This window comes from Chrysochloris asiatica, unplaced genomic scaffold, assembly GCF_000296735.1.
Source record: "Chrysochloris asiatica unplaced genomic scaffold, ChrAsi1.0 scaffold00052, whole genome shotgun sequence".
NCBI classification, from domain to species: domain Eukaryota; kingdom Metazoa; phylum Chordata; class Mammalia; order Afrosoricida; family Chrysochloridae; genus Chrysochloris; species Chrysochloris asiatica.
In genome coordinates this window covers 16,704,681-16,728,126 of record NW_006408570.1, presented here as the reverse complement: position 1 = coordinate 16,728,126, position 23,446 = coordinate 16,704,681, and the positions used below count along the sequence as shown (strand labels likewise).

The window sequence follows — 23,446 nt, the reverse complement described above, 5'->3', positions numbered from 1 at the left end:
GTCACTGTAAAAACAAAACAAAACAAAACAAAACAAATGTTTTATAATTGTTTTGTTAGAATTATCACTTTAATTGTATGTTGTTGTTGTTAAGTGCGGTCGAGTAAGTTCCAACTCATAGTGATCCTATATAGGGTTTCCGATGAGTGGCTGGTGAACTCAAACTGCCAACCTTGCTGTTCAAACTGACATGCAGTCCAGCTCATCTACCAATCGCAATTTAAAAATATTCAGCCTTGCAAGAAACATTCTTTTGTTTTTCAAAACTCAATCTAATTTTTATTCAAGCTCTGATCTCACAAGGATTGTTGTTTTTAAGTGACAGTTCCAACTCATAGCAACCCTGTATAAGGTTTCCAAGGAGCAGCTGATGATGAGCTTGAACACCGCCAACCTTGCAATTCAAACTTACTTTGTAGTCCTGTGCCTTAACCCGCAGTGCCACACCAAGGGATGACAGACACTAAATCATAGCGCTGGCATAGCCTACAACTAAATAGAAGGGGTTTACATAGGAGGTTCAGTGGTAAAAATTTTTATTTCCATGTAGAGACTCAGGTTCATTCCTGGACAAAGCACCTCATGTGCAGCTACCACCTACCTCTCAGTGGAGGTTTGTTACTATGTTGCTGAACAGATTTAGCAGAGCTTTTAGACTAAAACAGAGGTCTGGTAATCTACTTCTAAAAATCAGCCAGTGCGCACTCTGTGGATGGCAACTGATCAAGGGGATAGCACAGGACTGGGCAGCATTTTGTTCTGTTGCATAAGGAATCTTCATGAGCTGGGGGCCAACTGTAGGGCAGCTAAGAACAACAGCCACCAGCCATAATACCAGAGTGTCAGGGAAAGGTGATAGAGCATTTGATACTTGCTTTTCATCTATCTGTGGCACTATAGGATAAGAACTGCTAACTGAAAGGTCGGCAGTTCAAACCCACCAGTCACTCCTCAGAAACCCTATACACTATGAGTTGGAATGGATTCAATGGCACTTCACAACAACAACAATTTCAACTACCATGCTGGCATCCCTGATATTTCCAATATGCATCTTTCCTCAATAGCAACCAGCCCTAATGCGTCTATCTTGGTCAATCAGCAGGGTCCTTTGAAGCCTGGTGCCTCTCCTCTGTGTCTGCATGCTTTTAGTGTCTGGAAATCATTGTGCTGTGCTGCCAGAACTTCCCTAGTACTATACAAGGTTGCACTGATCTTAAGGTAGCAACCAGCTACATGTGGTTATTTAAATGTAAATTAATTAAAATTAAAATTCTAGTTGCTTAGCTATACTGTCCACATTTCAAGGCTTAATAGCCCCAAGTGGCTACTGGCTATATATTGGACAGCTAAGTACAGAAGATTTTATTGAGCACAGAAAGTTCTATTGGATTATGCTGCTCCAAGGTGCTGGCTGGCACCTTAAAAAAAGCCCAGCTTTTTTCCCCATTAAGGATCTTGCCTCCTCTCCAAGCTCCAAGAAGGAAAAGGGATGAAAGTTGTCATTTTGTTCTCAGATTCCTCAGATGCATTCAGTCAGTTCTGACTCACAGTGACCCTGTTTAGTGTTTCTGAGGCTTTAAATCTTGGGAGGAGCAGAATGCCTCATCTTTCTCCCAAGGAGTGGATGATGGATTAGAACTGCTGATGTTGTGGTTCAGATTCAGTGCTTATCCTCTGAGTCTCCACCTTTCCAGTAGATTCTATAGATATTGTGGCTGTTTTAGGTGCCATAAGTTGGTACCAACTCATAGTGATGACCTTATGCACAGCAGAACGAAACACTGCCTGATCCTGGGCCAACCTCACTACTGTTGCCACGCTTGAGCCCATTGATGCTGCCACTTTGCCAATCCATCTCATTGGGGGTCTTCCTCTTTTTCTCTGACCCTCCACTTTACCAAAGATGAGATCCTTCTCCAGCGACTGGTCCTTCCTCACAATATGTCTGAAGTATGAGAGACAAAGTTTGGCCATCCTGGCCTCCAAGGAGCACTCTGGCTGCACTTCTTCCTACTCCTCCAACACCATAACTCAAAAGCATCAATTCTTCTATGGTTTTCCTTATAGATCCTGACATTTCAGTTGCCCTTTTCTGGGCTTGTGCCAGAATGGAGTAAGAATAGGAAAATACACGTCCACTTTTACCTAACCTCTTATAACTTTCAACTTTCTTCTTCCTCTTCTTGTCCAGGAAATCTGCTTGTCACCTCTGTGAAAGGAAGCCTTTCTATGTCTATATCAGTTTTCTATGTCTATCCAGGAGCATTATAATATGAGCCTCATATGTAATGTTAAAAATTTCTACTAGCCATTAAAAAGTAATGGGGCATGTGAAATTAATTTTCTAAGGTATTTTATTTAACCCCAAACATACAAGCTATTATTATTTTAGTATGTAAGATATATGTAAAATATGTCAACATATGAAAGCATTTAAATTATTGATAAAGTATTTTGCATTCTTTTGTATGTACTAAGTTCTTGAAATCTGGTATGCATTTTATCTCTACAATGCATCTCAATTTGAAATAGCCTCGTGTGACTAGTGGTTACCATATTAAACAGTAAAGATTTTTACTTTTACTGAATTCCATTAATCTCTGAGGACTTTTGAAACTCCAAAGTCAAGAAAAGTTTCCTTGTTTCTGTATATTCTGTTATGTTCCTTTCCTGAAACAACCAGGAAAGACCAGCCTGAATGAGGGTGGGTGTGATCCTGAATATGTCTTGGGACATAAAGGAGAAAAGCCATAGAATAAAAGGAAATATTACAAATATCATTGATTAATATTTCAAAAATTTTAGCCTGTCATAGTGAGTTTTTAAGGACATAAAAATTGCCATAAGATTATTGGGAGTAAATTGGGTTTGCTTATAGGACTTAAAACACAATTTCATTAGTAGTTAGCAATTGCAGTGATATTGTTGAGTACAAGTATAATTGTTATGGTAACTGAAAACACTATGTAAAAACTGCAGTGTTATTATTGGGAATATATCCTTTTACCATGACTCAGGCACAAATTCTATTATTAATTTAATCCTGCAATAATACCTCTGACCATTTTTTTTTTATTACAAAAATTGTAAAACCCAAAGATAAGAATTTTATCACTAGGAAAGATAATAATTCAATTCTGTGGTTGCATTTCATAGACTAGAATCTCCCATGTTTAGGTTTTTTTTTTGAAATAGTGACTAGAAAAGCTGCTTCATAGAAAATAGTTTCTGTCATTTTCAAAACTGTCAGAAAAGAAGATTTCATGTTTTGGGATGCCATTTTCCACTTATTTCTTTGTATTATATTAAATAGATGGCATTTTTAGGCAAAATAAAAATTATTTTAGTTGTTGAATGCTCTACTAAGCAAAATTAAGAGTTTATGGTTAACAACCCAGGTCAAAAGAACAGGACGATTAAAGTAACATGCATCAACAGATCTGTTACATGCAGATAAAGCTGGGAACAGCACAAATGATAAATCAAGATCTGAGTAAGCAGGGGATTAAAAAAAGGGCAGAAGTATAGTGCATTAACCCAGGAAATGGGGAGGATCAAAAGCACATTTATGTTGACAGGTAAGGTGAAAAGGAATCCTGGTAGTGCAATGGTTAAGCACTTGGCTGCTAACTGAAAGATTTGCAATTCCAACTCACCAGCCACTCAGGGGCGAAAAGTCCTGGTGATCTTCTTCTGTAAATAGTGCAGCCAAGTAAACCATATAGGGCAGTTCTATTCCGTCACATAGATTGCTGTGATTTGGAATCGACTAACTAGCACACAACAATTAGAAAGAATGGAGTCTTAAGAAACAAGGTAACTAAAAGCCTGCCAAAAGATCTTAGTTAATATTTGGCAGGCCAAAGGGATGGATGGAAGATAGATGGCTGAAAGATATGATGGCTGAGGGGGAAGCAAATTTAGCAATTATTATAAAATCTAAGACCACCTAAATTGTTGCTGGTCTAGTCTGTGGTACTTACTGAGTTAAGGGAAGAGGAATGTTAAATATATTGTTTCTTTTAAGACTGTTTAGTGCTTGAGGCACTGATGTTTCTTAGCAACTCATATTGCCCAAGTATTCTTGAAGGTCTATTTTTTTTTTTTCTTGTCTATATATATCTTTGGAGTCCTGGTGTAGTGCTGTGCATTAATGTGTCAGACGGAAAAGTTGTTGAACTGCAAGGTCAGAGGTTCAACCTTAGCAGTTGCTCCTTGGAAATGCTATACAGGGTCGTTATGGGTTGGATTAGACTCAACAGCACTTAACAACAAAACCAACATATATATGTTACCAAACACAGGCACAATATTAATTAACATTTATTGACTGTGTAGTATGTGCTGGTCAGTTTCTATACATAACTGTGATCTTCTTAACATCCCAGAAAAGTAAAAAAAAAATATTGTGGTTGAGTTGACTGTGGCTTATGGTGACCCCATAAGTGTAAGAGTGGAACTATGCTACATAGGATTTTCAGTGACTGAATTTTGGGGAGTAGATAGGCTTTTCTTCCCAAGGTACCTAGGTGTGAACACAAACCTCCAAAAAGTGGTGGAATTAACTGATTCCACCACCAGAAAAGTAGGCCTGATTATTTGTTTTACAGAATTGAAAGCTGGGCTGCAGAAACACAAATTAATTAATTTGTGTTACTTTCTTGAATGCATGCTAAACATTTTAGCATATGTAAGTGATTGTTTCTGAAAACTCATTGAGGATCAGAACTGTATCTTTCATGTACTATTAACAGTATTTAATGTAATTAATACTTAATTGATTTTAATAATTATTAGCTAATACAGGGTTGCTATGAATTGGAATTGACTTGACGACGCTTAGCAACAACAAACAGGCAATAAATAAGATATTAAAATATTCTATATTGAGTGTCCTTTAATAAATTTAGTGAGCAGATAGGTTAGTTTAAAAATTCAGTTAAAAAAAAACAAAGTAGTTTGAACTACTTGAACTCAGCAGCAGCACAATGTCAAGATCTTTACATTCATTCAATTAACCTAGGTCTTTTCTTAGCTTTCTCAATGGCTAAAACAGAAAAGAATTTATATCCAAGAAAAAGATTTTTCCCCAAAAGAAGATCTATCTTATAAGAAACTGTCAATCTCCTGGAATTATCCATAATGTGAGGAAGATTCCCTAGGGGTCTTACTCACTGCTTTAAGAAAGACACTCATTTAAAATTGATTGCTATAAGCATATTCTTTGTAATAAAGCCTCTCTCTCTCTCTCTCTCTCTCTTTCTTTTGGAGGTAGAGAAAGAGTTATAAAATAAACTAGAATGACCACATAGAAAGTTAGAAAAATTTTGAGCAAAAATAAATAGGGTGCAAAAACCTTCTGATCATCATGTGGATTGATCCTGAAGGGCAACTTGGATTAAAATATGTAACATTTGACCATTTCTATAAATTTGTCATTTAAAAACCCATACACTTAAAGTCTATTAATGATTCAGAATATACTCGTGTAACAATATCTGTAAGATCATAATGGCTGTAGGTTGTGGTGACTTAATAAACTACTACGGAAGAATACCAGAGAGTTCTAAGATGTACACAAAGTAAGACTCAATTTAATTATTGTTACAGTCTTAATATTTTAAAATTAAGACAATAGCAAAAAATGAGATCTGTGCCCTTTTCTATAAAATGTGCAGTGTTCTTATGTATTAGGTCACATTCTTTATTGAAAATGGAAGTAGAATTAGATACTGGATTCAAATCTTCCATTGTCTTTCCCTTCCCTCCAGATTCTTCCATATCTGTCTCTCTTTCTCATTTTCTTCCCATGTCTACAGATGTGCTCAATTCTCATCCATCACTGGCAGCCCCTCAAAGAATCCTTCCCTAAGTCCCTGACAACTTTCATGCATTCTGCTCTCCATTCTTGGTGAGAACAAGGACATTTTAATTTTTTGAGTCCTGCTTATTTTCTTTTTACATGTCAGCTTCCTTCTCTTTTTTGAAGCTTTATTCATTTTCCCCTTCTATTTCTCTGACCATAACTTCTAAGTGTTTTTCTCACTTTACTCATTCTTTAAATATTGGATTTTCCCAGAAACTCCTCTCTCTCTCTCTTTTTTTTTTTTCTACAGCAGACATATGTGAACCACCTAAAATTGCAAGTAGATATTTGTGTCTTGTAATAGAGCAGTTGTTTTTTTTTTTCTCCTTGGGAAAGAGCCTATAGCTTTCATTCGAAAGTACTTGGCTCTTTTAACAAGATTAAGCTCCCCTGATCAATTCACACTCTTTTTAGGTTATTTCTTCCCCTCCTTTGCCTTTACCCACACTCTCAATCTGCCAGTCACTCCAAAATCTATCTGTAGTTCCTATCAGGGGAAAACTAGGCTGACAATAAAAAGGAACCAAGATTCAAAAAATGTTGAAGATTCAGAACAAGAAGAAATTGGGCCACAAACATTGTGTGTCTAGCTTATCTTAAAGAATCCCATGGAGGACCAGTTGATTTCATGTTGGAGACTGGACTTAGCAGGTTCATGACTTCAGCTTGTCATGAAAACCCTAGTTGCTAGGGCAGAGGAGAACAGCACGCCCTGGTCCTAGGGTGAGACAGAAGAGAACAGAAGAGGGAAACACAGCTGTCCACAGCTGCAGCAAGGCCAATTCCACATACGGGAACCAGAAACCCCGCCTGGCACCCATGGCGTCCTTGATCAACACCGCCTTCTTCAATCACCTTCCAATTCACTTGAAGCACTCCTTAATCCTCCCGCCTTGCACTGCCTTGGAGAAGTACAGCCAGAATAACCCAGAGACAGGATGGCAGACTTGTCTCTCGTTGTTGTTGTTAAGTGCCGTCGAGTCGGTTCCGACCCACAGCGACCCTGTACAGGGTTTCCGAGGGTGTAAATCTTTACGGGAGTAGAAAGCCTCATCTTTCTCCCGCAGAGCGACTGGTAGTTTCGAACCGCTGACCTTAAGGTTCGCAGCCCGATTCTTACTTTGAACATATTATCAAGAGGGACCAGTCCCTGGAGAAGGGCATCATGCTTGGTAAAGTGGAGGGACAGTGAAAAAGAGGAAAACTATCAATTAGATGAATTGACACAGGGTTCAAACAATTGTAAGGATGGTGCAGGACCAGGCAGTGTTTCTTTTTGTTGTACAGGTCGCTAAGAGTCGGGAATTGACTCATAGGCAACAACAACAACGGCGCTTCCTTCCCTAAGCCAATCAGAGGAATGGGCGGGATCGTCCTGCGTAGGTTTAGGATTTTTTTTTTTAAAAAAAAGGATAGACTTTGCGCTGTGTTCTGGGAGGGAGCTCCTCCCGAGCTAGGGGTGGAGCCCCTATGATAGGCACGCGTATCCACCAATGAGACATATCAGCCCCTGAAAAGCTTAGCCTTCGAGGTGGGCGGGGAACACGCGGGGCCTAGCCAATGGCGGCGGGGCGGACGGAGGTTGAGCCGCTGTGGGTAGGGTTAGTGTGAGAGGTGCGGCGGGGGAGGTAATGATGATGGTGGCGGAGGAGGAAGGCGGGGGAGGGGGTGCAGGACACTGAGCGGCGGCGGCAGCTCTGGCAGGGTATTGTAGGGTGGGGGACGGTTGCGGGGCGACTCCGTCAGGGAGGGGGCGGGCGTAAGGGGCGCCGTCCGCCTGAGGGGCTGCAGACCCGGGCTACCGCGAGCGCCGCTGCTGGCTCGGCTGTTCCATGTGGCTCCGGAGGGGATGGAGGACTCGGTGGCGGCGGCGGCGGCTGCTGCTGCTGCGGCGGCGATGGAGGAGCGGCGCTGAGGAGGGAACGGGGCCAGACTCTGCCCGACAGCGGGACCAGAGGTGTGAGGAGGAGGCGGGAGCGGACATGCGGCGGGGCCGGGGCTCAGGCACTGGGCTGGGGTCTGCTGGCATTGCCTGGTGACAGGGACCGCGAGCGAGCCACCGCCTGCCGCCGCTGGAGGGCAGGGGTCTGGGCTCCTGCGTGAGAAGATGCGGCTCGGGCTGACTGCTCCCCTAAGGATGGGGGAGGGAGGCGGCGACCCCCGCACTGAGCACTTGCTCTCCTGGTCAGTGCTTCATGCCCAGCAGGAGTTTCCGTTTCCCTGCGCTTGGCTGCGAAGAAGAGCTCTAGTGGCCTGGTCGGACGTTGCCCTCCTTCTGCCATGAGATTTCCCTCCACTCCTCCTTCCCTATCCATTTCCCCTTCGGACTGAACAACAGCATTCCTTCCCACTCCCTAATTTGTTCTAAGCACATATTCTAGGGCTCAAGGCCATTAATTATGGGCTGAAAAACAAAGTTTATTTAAAAATACTCCACTCCCCTCTCTGACTGGCCTTGGACATTAAACAGCATCCCTTGACTTTCCCGCTCTGTGATGCTGGGAGGGGGATAGGAAGGACACTGACTTGCGTCTCTCTCGATTGTTGTTGATGCTCTTTACTTGATGTGTTGTTTTTCCACGTCTTCAGTGTGACTTATAATTTCTTCCTTGGTGTCTTGCATCCTTGACGTTACTGGCTTTTGAGGTTGGTGTTTTGTTTCATTGTTTGCAAGACCTGTGAAGACCTGGGGTTGTCTGTTGCAGCGTTATCTAACATGGGTTTAGGATAAGTGTCTTCTCATGCTTCCCTCATTTTCTCTCTATCTCTCTTTTTTGTGTCTTTGTTTTGCTTTTCAGCCCTCCAGAATAGGTGTCAAATCGCCCATGAGGTGGAATGGTGATGTCTTCATGAGGGAACCTCCTCTCACTCATCCTGTCATGTATATCATACTGTTCTTGACTGGGACGTCATTCATCTAAGATGGGATTTACCCTGTGAAGCAGGGAGAAGACTTATGGACCTCAAACATCATTTCAAGTTGTAGTTGAGTTTCTTAAAATACAGACATACATGCAAAGCTCTTTTGCTTTGGACCCTCTGCTTTATTAAAGCTGCTGTGTAACTCACCCAGAACTGCTCCTGTGCATTGACTGATCATCATGGCTTCAGTTTGGAAGAGACTGCAGCGTGTTGGAAAACATGCATCCAAGTTCCAGTTTGTGGCCTCCTACCAGGAGCTGATGGTTGAGTGTACTAAGAAATGGTAAGATGGGCCTGGGGGTTGAGTTTTCTGTGCTGAGGCCTAACTCACTCACAGTGGCCTAACCTCTGCCTCTTCTGATAGCAGGTTTACTTGTCTGAAGTGCACATGTGTGTAGAAGTTGGGCTGGTGCAGGTTATTCTCACAATTACTGTGGTGTGTACAGTTGCTGCTGGACCATCCCTATGAGTTTTAATTACTGCACTTAAATATGATTCAGACGATTGTAACCAGGAAAGCACACCAAGTCCAGTAGATGTGGTCTTTGAAGTCTTTTGTTATTACTGTTAGAGTAACTTTGATACTTAAATTTTAAGGTGGCATGAGGAATGCCATGGAATATTGTGAACATGTAATATTGTAGAAAACTCTATTCTTGTAGGGTAGTAGTGAGCTGTTTTAAATGTTCTTGAGTTTTCATTTTCTTTTGCTTATGATGCAGAATTTCTCTTTACTTGAATAGTGGCATGCCAATTCATAGAACCTTAGAAGTTCTTTTGCTACATCTTAGTTCGGCAACTAACTGTGTTTTATTTTAATTGCTTATTGGGATACATTTCTTGGCTGGACTTAAGGAAGCAATTAGTAGCACTGGTCTATGATTTGCTTCTTTCCACTTGAGCAAAGTAAATATAGGGCTTTCTTTTCACTGCCATAAATGACAAGAAGAATTTTTATTTAGTGAGAGAAAAAAAATTAATGTTAATTAAGCAAATGTTCCTTTGGGTATTGATTTAGTGCAGTGATTAAGCAGTACTATTGCAAAATAAGTCCATTCTATTGTCCACAGACTATAGTAAGTTCTGTTTTTAACATCCTTTTATTAGAAGAAAATGTAGCTGATTTTATTCTAGAACTCATAACTGCATATTGAATATTTGTTTGAAAACTAGTCTCTGAACGTTTTTCTCTTGAACTTGTTAGGAATGTTATTTTATATGCAATTCAGCAGTTGCATGCAACGATTACCTACTTTATACCAGGCATTGTAGGTGCAGAGTTGAAAATGGTATAGTTCCTGCCTTCAAGGAGTTCACATTCTGCTTGGGAGACAGTTATGTAAATAAATACACGGTGATCAGTGCAATAATAGGATTTTGCATGATGTAGGGATTTGAATTTCTATCAACCACTTTAAGTTAAGTAGCCTTGCTAGCATACTGGGTTACGAATTCTGCTGCTAAATGCAAGGGCAGCAGTTCGGAACTATCAGCCACTCTGTGGGAGAAAGAGGAGGTTTTCTGCGCCCGTAAAGATTTACAACCTTGGAAACCCTATACAGGGTCATTAGTATCAGAATGGACTTGATGGCACATCTCCATCACCACCACTTTACAGCTGGGTATCCTTGGGGGCAGATTATTTAACTTCTTTTTCCAATTATTCAGCTTCTCTAGTCACAAAGGTAATAATGGCTCCACTTCATAAGAAGGACTATTATGAAGATTAAATAAGTTAATTCATATAAAATGCTTAGAACAATGTCAACACATAGTAAATGCCCAGTAAATTATAACCATTATTATATACATATACAAAGTTGGTAGATGAGAAAAGAGTCAAATTTGTAGGAGTTAGGGGGTGGAGTTTGGGGTTGACTTAAACAGTGACTAAAGCTGGGTTTGTCAGGAAGCCATGGACTGAAGCAACAGCCATTATAAAAACATGGAGGCATTAAATAACATAGGTGTTTACTGGACTTCAAGTCATGTAGTTTGATATTGATGGGACTTAAAGTACAGAATGAGGGAAGTATAGTAGGATACGAGCTTTGAGAGGCAGGCAGGACTCTGAAAACATGGAAAGTTGTTTGTTGTTATCAGTGATTGTTGTTGTTGTTGCTAAGTGCCGTCGAGTCAGTTCCAACTCATAGTGACCCTGTATAGGGTTTCCAAGGATTAGCTGGTGAGTTTGAACCACCGACCTTGTGGATCAAAATGACCTTGTGGTCCAGTGCTTTATCCCACAGCACCACACCAGGACTCCTATAAATGATTAGATTGCTGTATTTTTAAGCAAATAACATGCCTATATAAATGCCATGGACACATAGAACATGCAAAGTGTGCACAGGAAACTAATTTCTGATGGAGTTGTGCTGTTTGTAAAAAAAAATTGTATAATGCATACTTTATTTGCTTAAAATATGGTATCATGTGAATGATAAGGGCCAAGGACGTAGTGGGAGATTTGAGAAGAAGAGATATTAAATTTGCATATTTGAAAATCACTTAGATGTCAGTATAGAATAAAGATCATAAAAATAGGATGCCTGGAGGGAACGAGGTTGGTCTTGCAATGTTGTTGTTGTTAAGTGCCATCAAGTTGGTTTTGACTCATAGCGACCCTGTATAATGTTTCTAAGGAGTGGCTGGTGAGTTTGAACTGCTTACGTTGTGATTCAAACCAACCTTATGGTCCAGTGCAATATCCTGCAGCATTTTGGACTAAGGTGGTGGCAGAGGGAATGGAGAGAACAGACTGGAATAATACTTAGGATATCAACTGGATAGGATTTTGTGTTTATTTCATGTAGGGGCCAGGAAATGATGAGGATGATAGAAAAGAAAATGTTTAGGTTGACATCTTAGATACCTAGTGCTGTTGTTTAAGAGAACTAGAACAAAAATTTATTTACTCATAATTTAGGAGACTACTTACTTGCCTAAGGAGTTCTGGTAGTGTAGTGGTTACGAATCGGGCTGCGAACTGAAAGGTCAGCAGTTCGAAACTACCAGCTGTTCCGCGGGAGAAAGATGAGGCTTTTTGCTCCCATAAAGATTTACAGCCTCGGAAACCCTGTACAGGGTCGCTATGAGTCGGAACCGACTCCACGGCACATAACAACAACAACAACTTACTTACCTACCTACTGCTCTCAGGTTGATTATGATTCATTGCAACCCTGTATAGGGTTTCTGAGACTATAAATATTTACAGGAGCAGAAAGCCTCATCTTTCTCCCTTATAGCAGGTAATGGGTTTTTATTGTTTTCCTTATGGCGATTAACAGGACAAAGCTTGCCCTTCTTACAGCACCACCACGGCTCCTTTAGGAGACTGTTTGTTGTTAAGTGCCATTGAGTCAATTCTGACTCATAGCAACCCTGTATAGTGTTTCCAAGGAGTGTCTGGTGGATTTGAACTGTTGGCCTTGTGTTTAACAGTTCAGGACTTATCCTACAGGGCCACACCAGGTGATTCGAAGTCTAAAATCAAGACACCAGCTCCAGGGGAATTCTTTCTCTTTCTTTTGGCTCTGGAGGAAGGTCCTTGTTTCTTTTGAGTTTCTGCTTCTGGGTGATCTTCCTGTGTCTTGCCATCTATCTTCCCTATCTTTACTCTACTCACTTGTTTAATTTCTTTTGTATATCATAAGAGATTGACTCAAGATATATGCTACACTAACCTTGTCTCATTAACTAACAAAGACAACCTATTCCCAAGTGAGATTAAATCCTTAGGCATAGAGGTTAGGAATTACAACACATGTTTTTTGAGGACATTATTCAGTCCATGGAGTGGTACTATAGGATAAGCACTGGACAGCTAACCTCAAGATAAGCTGTTCAAACCCACCATACTTGGAAATCATCCTATACAGGGTTGCTGTGACTTGGAACCAACTCAGCACTAACAACAACAATTCAATCCATAGCAACATTCAGGTTTCTGGCTTGGAAGACCAGGTGTACTATTAGCCAAGATAAGAAATACGCGATTAAGAGCCTGATAACAAGTATTTCTATTATATAGGGAGTATCAACTTTCATATAATTAAATTTAAACTCTTTTCTTAAGAGAAGTGGAACATGTTAGGTAATTTTTTCAGTCACAAAATCAGTTTCTTCCCCATAGTTTGCAGTATCCCTGAATTTTCTATTTTCCTTTTAAGAAATCTATACATTATAGTTAATGTGTCTCAAAGTGAAAGCAAGAATGGAAAATTAACTCCATTTCAGTTGAGAGGATGACTTGATTACATTTGGGGATGGCATTATGGTATACTTGTTAAATTAGATTGTTGTGATAGGCTCTGGCCTTAATACCTAAAGCATTTGGATGTTCTAGAATTTTAAAGCATATTGTTTTAAACATTTTAAATTGTTTTGCCCTCACTTAAAAATAGACTTTAAAATTAACAAGGTGACAGTATCCAAAGATTAACATATAAATTTAATGTGCTAGTATTTTATTTTAGTGATATTGCTTAGAGTAAATAGATCCTTAAATAACACTTTAAAATCTTTTTTCTTTTTAAAATATGCTATAATGAGTTTTAGTACACATGTTGTTGTTAAGTGCTGTCAGGTTGCTTCCGACTCATGATGAACCTAGGGTTTCCAAGAAGCAGCTGGTGAGTTTGAACTGTCACTCTTGTAATTAGCAGGCCATTGCTTATCTGACAGTGCTACACCAGGACTCCTACTCCTCTCTTATTGACTCTCTCATTATTTGACCTTTCACATTTACGATAGTAAAAAAATTGCTATTTGTTTATTTAGTGCATTAATGATATATGTCTGACAGTTATGAACCCTTGAAATGCAAAGTGAGAATAACACTGTGATACTGAAGGTTATGTGTCAGTTTGACTGGGCCATAGTTCTCAGTGGTTTAGAAGTTATATAATGGTGTAATGACGTCTGGTGTGGCACTGTGAGTTAGTGTGCTGGACTGCAGTGTCAGTTTGAGCAGCAAGGTCTGTGGTGCAAGCTCGCTAGCTGCTCCTTGGAAACCCTATACAGGGTTGCTGTGGGTCAGAACCAACGTGATGGCACTTAACGACAACAACAACAACAAATAATGTAATTTGGCAGTAGTGTAATGATGTCGTTATCCTCCATTTTGTGAACTGATGTGATCAGCCTCCATTTTCACTTACCCCCAATGTTTGCATAATGACCTGGTCTTTGGAGCCTAACCATGTCAATAAGTGAGAAGTAGGGGTTTTCCTTTTATCTTTCTTTGCTTAGTGTCCTTTTGATGGATATTGGTTAGGCCTAGTTTCTACTCTTCTATTATACAGTTTTCTTGGCCCTATTCGTTTGATCCCTGCAAGTAGTCTTAAATTATTGGATGTGTATGTGCTGATTTAGAATCTACTTTAGAAATAAAAATAGACATGAACATATAGGAAGGACTTTTGTTTTGAATCAACTGCGTTTACACTTCAGATATTGTTATGGATGTATGGAAAAATAGAAGAAGAGGAAGGATGTTTAGAGATGCTGAATGAATCAAAGGAAGGAAGTATCAGTAATAGCATTGAAGAAGAGTTGCAGATATAGAGGATAAAAAGTGGATATATGTTACAAATTATAGAAGAAGGAATAGATGATAGACTAGTTAGTATTCCATTGGGATTGTGCCTTTGAAGGTAACCTGTATACGTAGATGCCATTGCCTTTTAGAACCTGGTGTTTACTTAGCATGCTCTCTGAGCTGGAGTATTGGCAATGCCTGAAAACCTGTTAGAATGACAGACTCTCAAGCCATACCTTGTTGTATGCCGTCAAGTTGATTCTAACTCATAGCAACCCTATACGATAGGGTGGAACTGCCCCATAGGGTTTTCTGGGCTAAGATTGTTATGGGAACAGGTCCCCAGGTTTTTCTTCTGCAGAGTCACTAGGTGGTTTCGAACCACCAACTGTTCGTTTAACTGCCAGGTGTTTAACTATCATACCAGCAGTTCTCTCCTAAAATCTTACCGTACACCTACTCAATCAGAATCTGTATTTTAGCAAGACCTGCAGTATACATGCTGTGTTGTTATTGTTAAGTGCCATTGAGTTGGTTCTGACTCATAGTAATCCTGTATAGGGTTTCCGAGGAGTACCTTGCAATTCTGCATTGTAGTCCAGCACATTAACCTACAGCGCCACACCATGATTCCTGCAATGTACATGTTGTTGTTGTTGTTGTTAGGTGCCATCAAGTTGGTACTGATTCATAGTGAGCTTATGCACAGCAGAACGAAACACTGCCCAATCCTGGGCCAACCTCACTATTGTTGCCACGCTTGAGCCCATTGATGCTGCCACTTTGCCAGTCCATCTTCCTGGGGTTCTACTTCTGTTTCTCTGCACCTCTACCCTACCAAACATGTACATAGTAAAATTTAAAAAGCAATGTTTTAAAATCATGTTTTCAACCTTATTAAGTGCCCATTCTTGACTCCAGGATAAACTTAAAATTTATTGCCTTTTGCATGAAACTCAAAAGAATGAAGATAGTAGCTAGAATGGGATTCTGGAAAGACGTATTAATCAAAAAGAATAGTATATGTATTTCCAGTGGGGGAATGTGTTATTTCTATGACTAAAGAGAAATGGCCACAGGGTGTGGGTCTGGTGGACATGACAGATAAACAAGGTGAGTGGGATGCAGGTAAAGGCTTAAGGAGGCCTTTTTTTTTTTTTTTTTTTTAGATGTAGACCATGAGCAAACTCATAGTACTTTTACACTTGACTGAAAGATGGATTTTGTAGATTAGAACGTTTGGGGTTTCTGCTTTCTCAAAATCTCTTTGTTGTCCTCTTAATGGATGTTTCTTCTGTCCTGTCTCATGCTGGTTGTGTTTTTTTAATTCAACAAGACTCACTTCCTGATTCTTTCAGGTTAATAGTGTTCTAGAACATAGGTTGCAAACAAAAACTGAAATGACTTTTACTTATTTTAGAGAATGATAGCAGTCTGTGGGGTCCTATTACTCATCACTCTTGATGACTATATAATGGGTTGGAGCAAATTTGGAGTTGATAAGTGTTTATATTCCCAACTGTAATTGGTGTAGGATCCATGTTGGTGTAGAGTTTACAAATTGAAAGGTCAGTGGTTCAAACTAACCAGTCACTCCATGGAAGAAAAATGTGACAGTCTACTTCTGTACAGATTGTTTTAAGTGCCATCTACTTGACTCAGTTTCGATTCATAGTGATCCTATATAGTGTTTCCAGGGAGCGGCTGGTGGGCTTAAACGACTCCTAGCCTTGTGGTTCACAGTTCAGTGCTTATCCTACAGTGCCATAACATCCTTGGAAATTCTATAGGCCGTTCTACTCTGTCCTATAGGGTCACGATGAGCCGGAATCATCTTGACAGCAGTGGGTTGATGGACTCTCATTGTTGTCATTAGGCTGTGTGTAAATGTGCTGGACTGCAAGGTCAGTTTGAACTACAAGGTTGGCGGTTCAAGTTCACAAGCCACTCCTAGGAAACCCTGTACAGGGTCTCTGTGAGTCGGAACTGACTCGATGGCATTTAGCAACAACAACAACAACAACAACAACTGATATAGCTGTTGCCAGACAGTGAGGTTGGCCTGTGGTAAGACTAGATGCTGGAGCTGAGTGTGAGAGAAAGAGCTGTTCTTTATCATCTACAGGCCTTTTGATTTCTGAGAGAAATCTTAACTATGCAAGCTCTCAGTGGCTCTGCTGGTGATGAAGGTCATACTGTGAAAGTTGGCTAGTTGAAGTTATGATTATTTAACTAGGTTGTAGAATTTAATTCTGGTCAACTTCTGGTATGGTGTTGTATGATCAGCACTGGACTGACTGCAAACTGTAAGGTCAGCGGTTCAAACCCACCAGCTGCTCCTAGAAAACCCTATATAGGGACGCTATGAGTCAGAACAGACTCGACAGCACATAGCAACAACAACATTCTTCCATCAAATTATTAATTATGGTAGAAGGACTAAATGTATTCAATGTACTATACATTTATCATTTATGCATTTAAACCAGTTTTTGATTTTTTAAAGTCACCAAGAAATTCCTTTATCATTTTTTAAAGTATAATTTTAGAATAGATAATACAATCACATTGTTCAGAATTCTAGGGTAAAAAAAGGTATATGTATCCTTGAAAGTTACTCCTCATATCCATTATTCAACACATCTTTCTAAACCTCATGACCCTCAGGGTTTGAAAAGTAAAAAACTTAGCTACTTCCAGAGTATATGTTTATGATCCTGGACTATGAGATCCTGATCTGATGTTCCAGGCTTTCTGCAATGGATCCCAGTTTAGCTTTCCAGTCAGACATGATAAGGCTATATATACCTTAGAATGTTAACATGAGTTGATAAAGTAATCATTTCAGTCCCACTTCTTTGGTTGGCTTAAGCAAGCATTTCTTTGTTGATCATCTAATGGAGTGATATAAAGGTATATTGTTGGTTGGTTGGTTATGTGCCATAGAGTCGGTTCCGACTCATAGCGACCCTGCACAGGGTTTCTAAGGCTGTAAATCTTTACAGGAGCAGAAAGCCTCATCTTTCTCCTGCGGAACAGCTGGTAGTTTCGAACTGCTAACCATGCAGTTTGCAGCCCAATTTGTAACCACTACGCTACCAGAGCTCCTTTATAGAGGTATATAAACCTTGATATGAATAATCTAATTTTGAAAAAAAAGGAAAAAAAAAATTGGTGGCTGTAAGCTTGATGTGTTTTAGGAGCATCTGGAAGGCCATTGTGTCTGTAGCACAGTGAACACGAAGTAAAGTGATAAAGATTGAGGTCTGAGAGGACAAGATCATGTAGGACCATAAGGCCATGGTAGGTGGGATTTTAAGTGTGATAGGAAGACACTGGAGAGATTTAGCAGGAAAGTGGTATAATTTCATTTACATTTTAAAAGAGTTGGTGGAATGTGAACTGTTATGGGTGAAAGGGGGAAAGCAGTTAAGAGACTATTATAACAACCCAAGCAAGTGAGTGGTGGAGGTATAAAATGTATAGTAGCGTGTGCACATACATATAAACACGCTCACATATAGTCATACATACCTATTTTAATTTATGGTTGAATTCATTTTGTCAAATGTATACACCCATGTAACTGGGAAATCAATATTTTTGAAGGATAGGTGACAGAACTTACTGATGGATAAGATGCCAAAGGTAAAAGATGAATCAGTATTGATGATATGATTCTGGTCTGAGAAACTAGAATGTAATATTTAATTATAGGGGTAGGGAACACTTAGAGAGGAAAAGTTTTGGCATGAGGGAGAAATCAAGAGTTCCCATTTTGCTTTTCTTAAGGTTTGGGACATTCAATTGGGGATTTTAATTAAGCAGTTAATTATAAAAGGCCAAAGCTCAGGGGAGAGAGGAGGCCGGAGTCTCTTCATTAGATAGTTTCAGTAATAATGGGATTATAGGAAATTTCATGTGGCATTCATATAGATTGAGAAGAGGACTGAGCTGCATGGAGGTCACTTCTATGTTTAGAGATGAGAAAGTAGAGGAGACAGCAAAGGAAACTGAAAATGAGCAGTGTTAAGGCTTCCCAAGAAATCAAGTACAAGAAGAGCATCAAGAAGCAGACACAGGTATTCAGCTGTCTCAAATACTGCTGTGAGGTTGAGCTAGGTGACCATTGTGTTTGGCAAGGTGGAAATGGTTTTAGTGGAGTGGTTGGGATATAAGTTTGCTAATGGATACAGTGAGTATCGATGAATTTCTTAGAGAATTTAGCTGTAAAGCAGATAAATAGGGGCTAAGGAATAGTTTTTGAATGGTAGGCACTACAGCATGTTTTAATGCTAGTGGGAATGGTCTGGTAGGGAAGAAAAAACCTGATGATGTAGTGGTAGAGGTTACCTCAGGATTATAGTGAGCCTTTGAGTGAGAGAAAGGGAATGGGAACCAGTACAAGTGGAAGGGAGGTAAGGAAAAATTCATTATTATAAGAAGGGAAACCAGAGTACATGGGTACAGAAGTTGATAGGTTGGTGGATTTGGTGGATGGTGTAGTCTCTCTCTTGTTAGCGTCTATTTTCTCAGGGAAATAACATTAGAGGTCACAAGCTGAGAGAGAGAGGTGACAGGGTGTTGAAGAATTGAGGAGAGAAGAGGTGTGAAATTGTCAGAATGAGAATAAATTGACTCAGGAAATGTAGAAAAATTCCTGGATAGTCTTGAGGGCCGCCTTACATTTGTGGTTATAAATTTGAAGTGAAACTAGCTAACCAATTTGTATATTTTAACCCAAAAATCTTCACTGTTTGGGTGCAGGCATGGAATAGGCTTAGTTCACTAGGATTAAATTTTGTCAGGATTGTGTAATTGAGGGAAAGAAGGGTAAGGAAATTGAGAATGAATACATAGGGGTGCTTAGAGGGATGAACCATGACATACAAACTGAAAAGGAAGAAAATAATGGCAAGAGAAGCAGATGGTGAGTGAAAAAAATGAAGAGGACAGTTAGTGAGAAATCTTAAAGCAGTTCAAGAATAGTTGAGTTGAGAATGGGGACCAGGATGGATGGGCTAGAAAATGGAATGGTAGGAGTTAGAGTGAAATGCTCAATTTTAAGGAGTGTGGTTAATGGTAATAAGACATAGGTATTAAATAGCTTATCAGTCAAACAATAAATCCCCAATATACTTTTAAATTAGTATGTTATATATCTTAAATATGAATATGGTGGTGGTAGTGGTGGTTGTGTGCCATGGAGTTGGTTCTGACTCATAGCACCCCTTTGTAGGGTTTCCAAGGTAGTAAATCTTTATGGGAGCAGAACGCCTTATCTTTCTCCCATAGACTGCCTGGTAGTTTTGAACTGCTGACCTGTAGTGGTTACGAGTCGGGCTGCCAACCTCAAGGTCAGCAGTTTGAAACTACCAGCTGTTCCATGGGAGAAAGATGAGGCGTTCTGCTCCCTTAAAGATTTACAGCCTCGGAACCCCTGTGCAGGATCACTATGAGTCAGAACCGGCTCCACGGCACTTAACAACAACAACACTACCAGAGGCCCTTAAATATGAGTATACTTGAATTTTTTTTTACCTGTGTAGTTTAATGCATTAAATGTTGGGCTGCTAACCTCAAGGTCAACAGTTCAAATCCACCAGCACTCAGAGTGGGAAGTATGAGGTTGTCTGGTCCTGTAAATATTTACAGTCCTTGAAACCCTAAGGAGCAGTTCTTCTGCATACTCTAGGGTTGCTATGAGTTGGAATCGACAAGATGGCAGTGGGTGGTTTTTTAGAAAAATAAACATAACTAAAAGTTCATATTGAAATGAATTAAGCTTTGAGAATACTTTAGATTTTTGGGAGACGAAACACATATTTTTGCTTCTGGAGTATATCAGTACATACAGGGTTAAGCAAACTAACTTAATTCCTTCAAAGTAGAATTAATTTGCTAGGATGCTGTGGTGCTGTAGGATAAACACTAGACTGCTAACTACAAGGATGGTAGTTTAGACCCACCAGCGGCTCTTAGGAAACCCTATATGTTGTTGTTATGTGCCGTGGAGTCAATTCCAACTCATAGCAACCCTCTACAGGGTTAAACCCTATATTGTTTTTGTTAAGTGCCATGGAGTCGGTTCCTACCCACAGCAACCCTGTTTAGGATTCTCAAGGAGCTGCTGGTGAGTTTGAACCGCCAATCTTGCAGTTCAAACGGCTTTGCAGTATGGCACATTAACCCACAGCACCAACCCAGGACTCCAAACCCTATATTATTGTTGTTATTAAGTGCTGCCGAGTCGGTTCCGACCCATAGCAACCCTGTGTAGGGTTTCCGAGGAGCCGCTAGTTAGCTTGAACTGCCGACCATGCAGTTCAAACGGCTTTACAGTCTGGCGCATTAACCCACAGCACACACCAGGACTCCATGGAACTGACGCGATGGCACTGAACAACACTTGACCTTGCAGCTCAAACGGCTTTGCAGTCTGGTGCATTACTGAATCTACAAGTCACTCTGTGGGAGAAAGATGAGACTTTCTGCTCCCGTAAAAATTTACAGCCTCGGAAACCCTACACAGGTTCTCTTTGAGTTGAAACTAACTTACTTGATGGCACACAATCAATACCACTATATGTGTGTTTGTTCTGTGACTTACGATATTTATATTTTTCTTCATGATAGTTAGTCTTTAAAATTTGTTTCATTATGAAACCATAGAGTAAGTTGTATCTTTTCATGAAATGGAACTTTCATGCGTTGTTTGGTATCAAGGCTTGGTTTACATATTTTAAAAGTTGGTTTTAAAGGTGAAATTTTAACAGATTATGTGAAGAAGCCCTACTCTTTCTGATTTAGTTTTGTTAAGCATTAGGTTTGTGATTAGATGCTCAGGAAAACTAAAATTAAACATTTCTAGAAATGTGTTATTTATGTTCAAAATGTGTTCTAATTTTGTAGTGAATTTCAACAAAAGAGCTACTGAAGTAGTTCACTGCATGATATAAAAATACTCCAGTGTACTAAAGGAAAAATTGTGCAAGCATTTTGAACTGAATGCTCAGTAGTGTTGGCCATATTTTGCATTAAGAATTTTGCATATTTTTGAAAAGGCAAGGAATTGAGTTTGTTAAATGGGACAGTGAAATTACTGCAGGATGGTAGTTGTCTTATTTATAACTATTTTAGTGATATTTCTGGGCAGCTTTGCTAATATAGAGTTTTTCTTTGGTAAATTTGATCTAAAAAAATTCCTGGTTTTGTTAATCGCAACCTTGTAATTTGAAAAATGCTTTTATTTAAGTTTTTTTTTTTTTGTCTTTAATGCAAAGAGGCTATCACTTTATACCTTGCCTATATCTAAAACAAGGAGCATTGATTACAAATTGGGCTGCTAATATCACCGTCAGCAGTTTGAAACAACCAGCTGTTCCGTGGGAGAAAGGTGAGGCTTTGTGCTCCTGTAAAGATTTACAGCCTTGGAAACCCTGTTTAGGGTCACTGAGTCAGAACCAACTCCACAGCACATAACAACAACAACAACAATGTCTAAAACTGTTAGAATAAAAATTTAAAAGAATACTTTGTTGCCAGATTTAGGGAAAAGAATATTATGTTGCCGAATTTAAGGATATAAATAGAACAGTGGTAGTTAGAGAAGCAGAGAGTACATACATGTTACTAGGCACTTGAGAGAAGTTAATTGTTACCATTGGGCACTGAATTCACTTCTGGGTTTACTGGCAACCGAGCAAGCAGAGAAGTAAGCACACTGGGTCTTGTAATATTTTTATGACTAAAAAAGTACTCAAATTTGTTAATAGAGACTTTTCTTAGAACTTAATGCAAAGAGGATTTTTATTATGAAAAAAATATAAGACATTGGATAATGTCTCTAACTACAAAATACTCCAAACCACTGTTAATTTTGGACAGTGTTTATGTTGACACTTTATGAGGACAATTTATGAGAGAATATGGCTGAGAAACCTAATTTTCTGATCATCTAATTTAAACCTAGGGTACAACCTGAAAAATGTAAAAGAACAGGTATTTAACATAAATTGTTGAGTTTTGTTCTATATAGTATAGAAGCTACTCACCACAGTTGACTATTTACATCTAAACTTAAATATAATTCATTAAAAATGTCGTCCTTGATCATATTAGCCACAGTTCATTGCTGACTAGCCAAATGTGACTTCCTATTGCTGTCAAGTTGATCCTGATTCATAGTGACCTTAAGAACAGAGTAGAACGGTTCCACAGGATTTCCAAGGTGGTAATCATTACAGTTGCTGTGAAAAATCTCTTTAAAGTATCAATAAGCAAAGATGTCACCTTGAGTCAGACACTTGCCTGAGTCAAGTCAAGTATTTTCAGTCACCTCATACACATGTGAAAACTGGACAATAAGTAAGAAAGACTGGAAAAGAATTGATGACTTTGAATTATGGTATAGACCAACAATATTGAATATACAGTGGAATGCCAGAAGAACGAAAAATCAGTATTGGAAGAAGTATAGCCAGGTTGCTCCTTAAAAACAAGGACGGAGATGGCTTTATAATCATAACTCGACTAGAGGAAGATTAAAAAAATTATTTTGATAAAGGAAACAAATGTGTAAATTGCTACAATTTGAGGAACTTGATCTATACTTGTGGCTGTAATAGCTCTAAGAGGGAAGGAGTCTTCACATCATCCCCTCTGTATACAGGGTTGATAGGCATGGGCAATTTAGACATTGGTTACCTAAAATGAGGGGGCAATAAAGGCACAAAGTGACTGGCTTAAAAGTTTTCAAGAGGGAGTCTAGCTTAAGAGTGTACCGGGCAAGGTAGAATTCCTGCTGAAGAGTTTTCATCTTGTCTAAATGGGTCTGGTGAAAAGAAATGGGGATAAGATTCTTAGGATTAAACAGTGAATATTTGTTATCATGATTAATTGCCACTGTCACAACTGTAAAGGTAGAAGTTCTGTAACAAACAGTGGGGAGTAGTTAAATCTTAAAGTCCAGGAACAGAGGACCCTGGGACAATCAAGGGAGAAGAGCACAAACGGAATGTGGGACTCTATCCAGAGAAGCAGCAACACCAGAGATGGAGGCGGAGATGAGCACTTCTAGACTCATGGAAAGAGAAAGGCTGTGTGCTGGC

At 39.5% G+C, this 23,446-nt stretch overlaps 1 protein-coding gene across 3 annotated transcripts in view; it reads left to right on the top strand.

Annotated features, from left to right (window-relative positions):
* Positions 1 to 7,633: 7,633 nt before the first annotated feature.
* Positions 7,634 to 23,446, top strand: part of EHBP1 (EH domain binding protein 1) — a 529,253-nt gene continuing 513,440 nt past the window's right edge. For 2 of the 3 annotated variants that reach the window (XM_006862974.1, XM_006862972.1), the window contains exons 1-2: positions 7,634 to 7,826; positions 8,668 to 9,074. In XM_006862974.1, coding sequence (XP_006863036.1) covers positions 8,971 to 9,074 — 104 coding nt within the window. In that variant the 5' untranslated portion in view covers positions 7,634 to 7,826; positions 8,668 to 8,970. Of the gene's footprint in view, positions 7,827 to 8,667; positions 9,075 to 23,446 lie in introns of those variants that run through there. The other variant, XM_006862973.1, reaches the window with a different exon arrangement.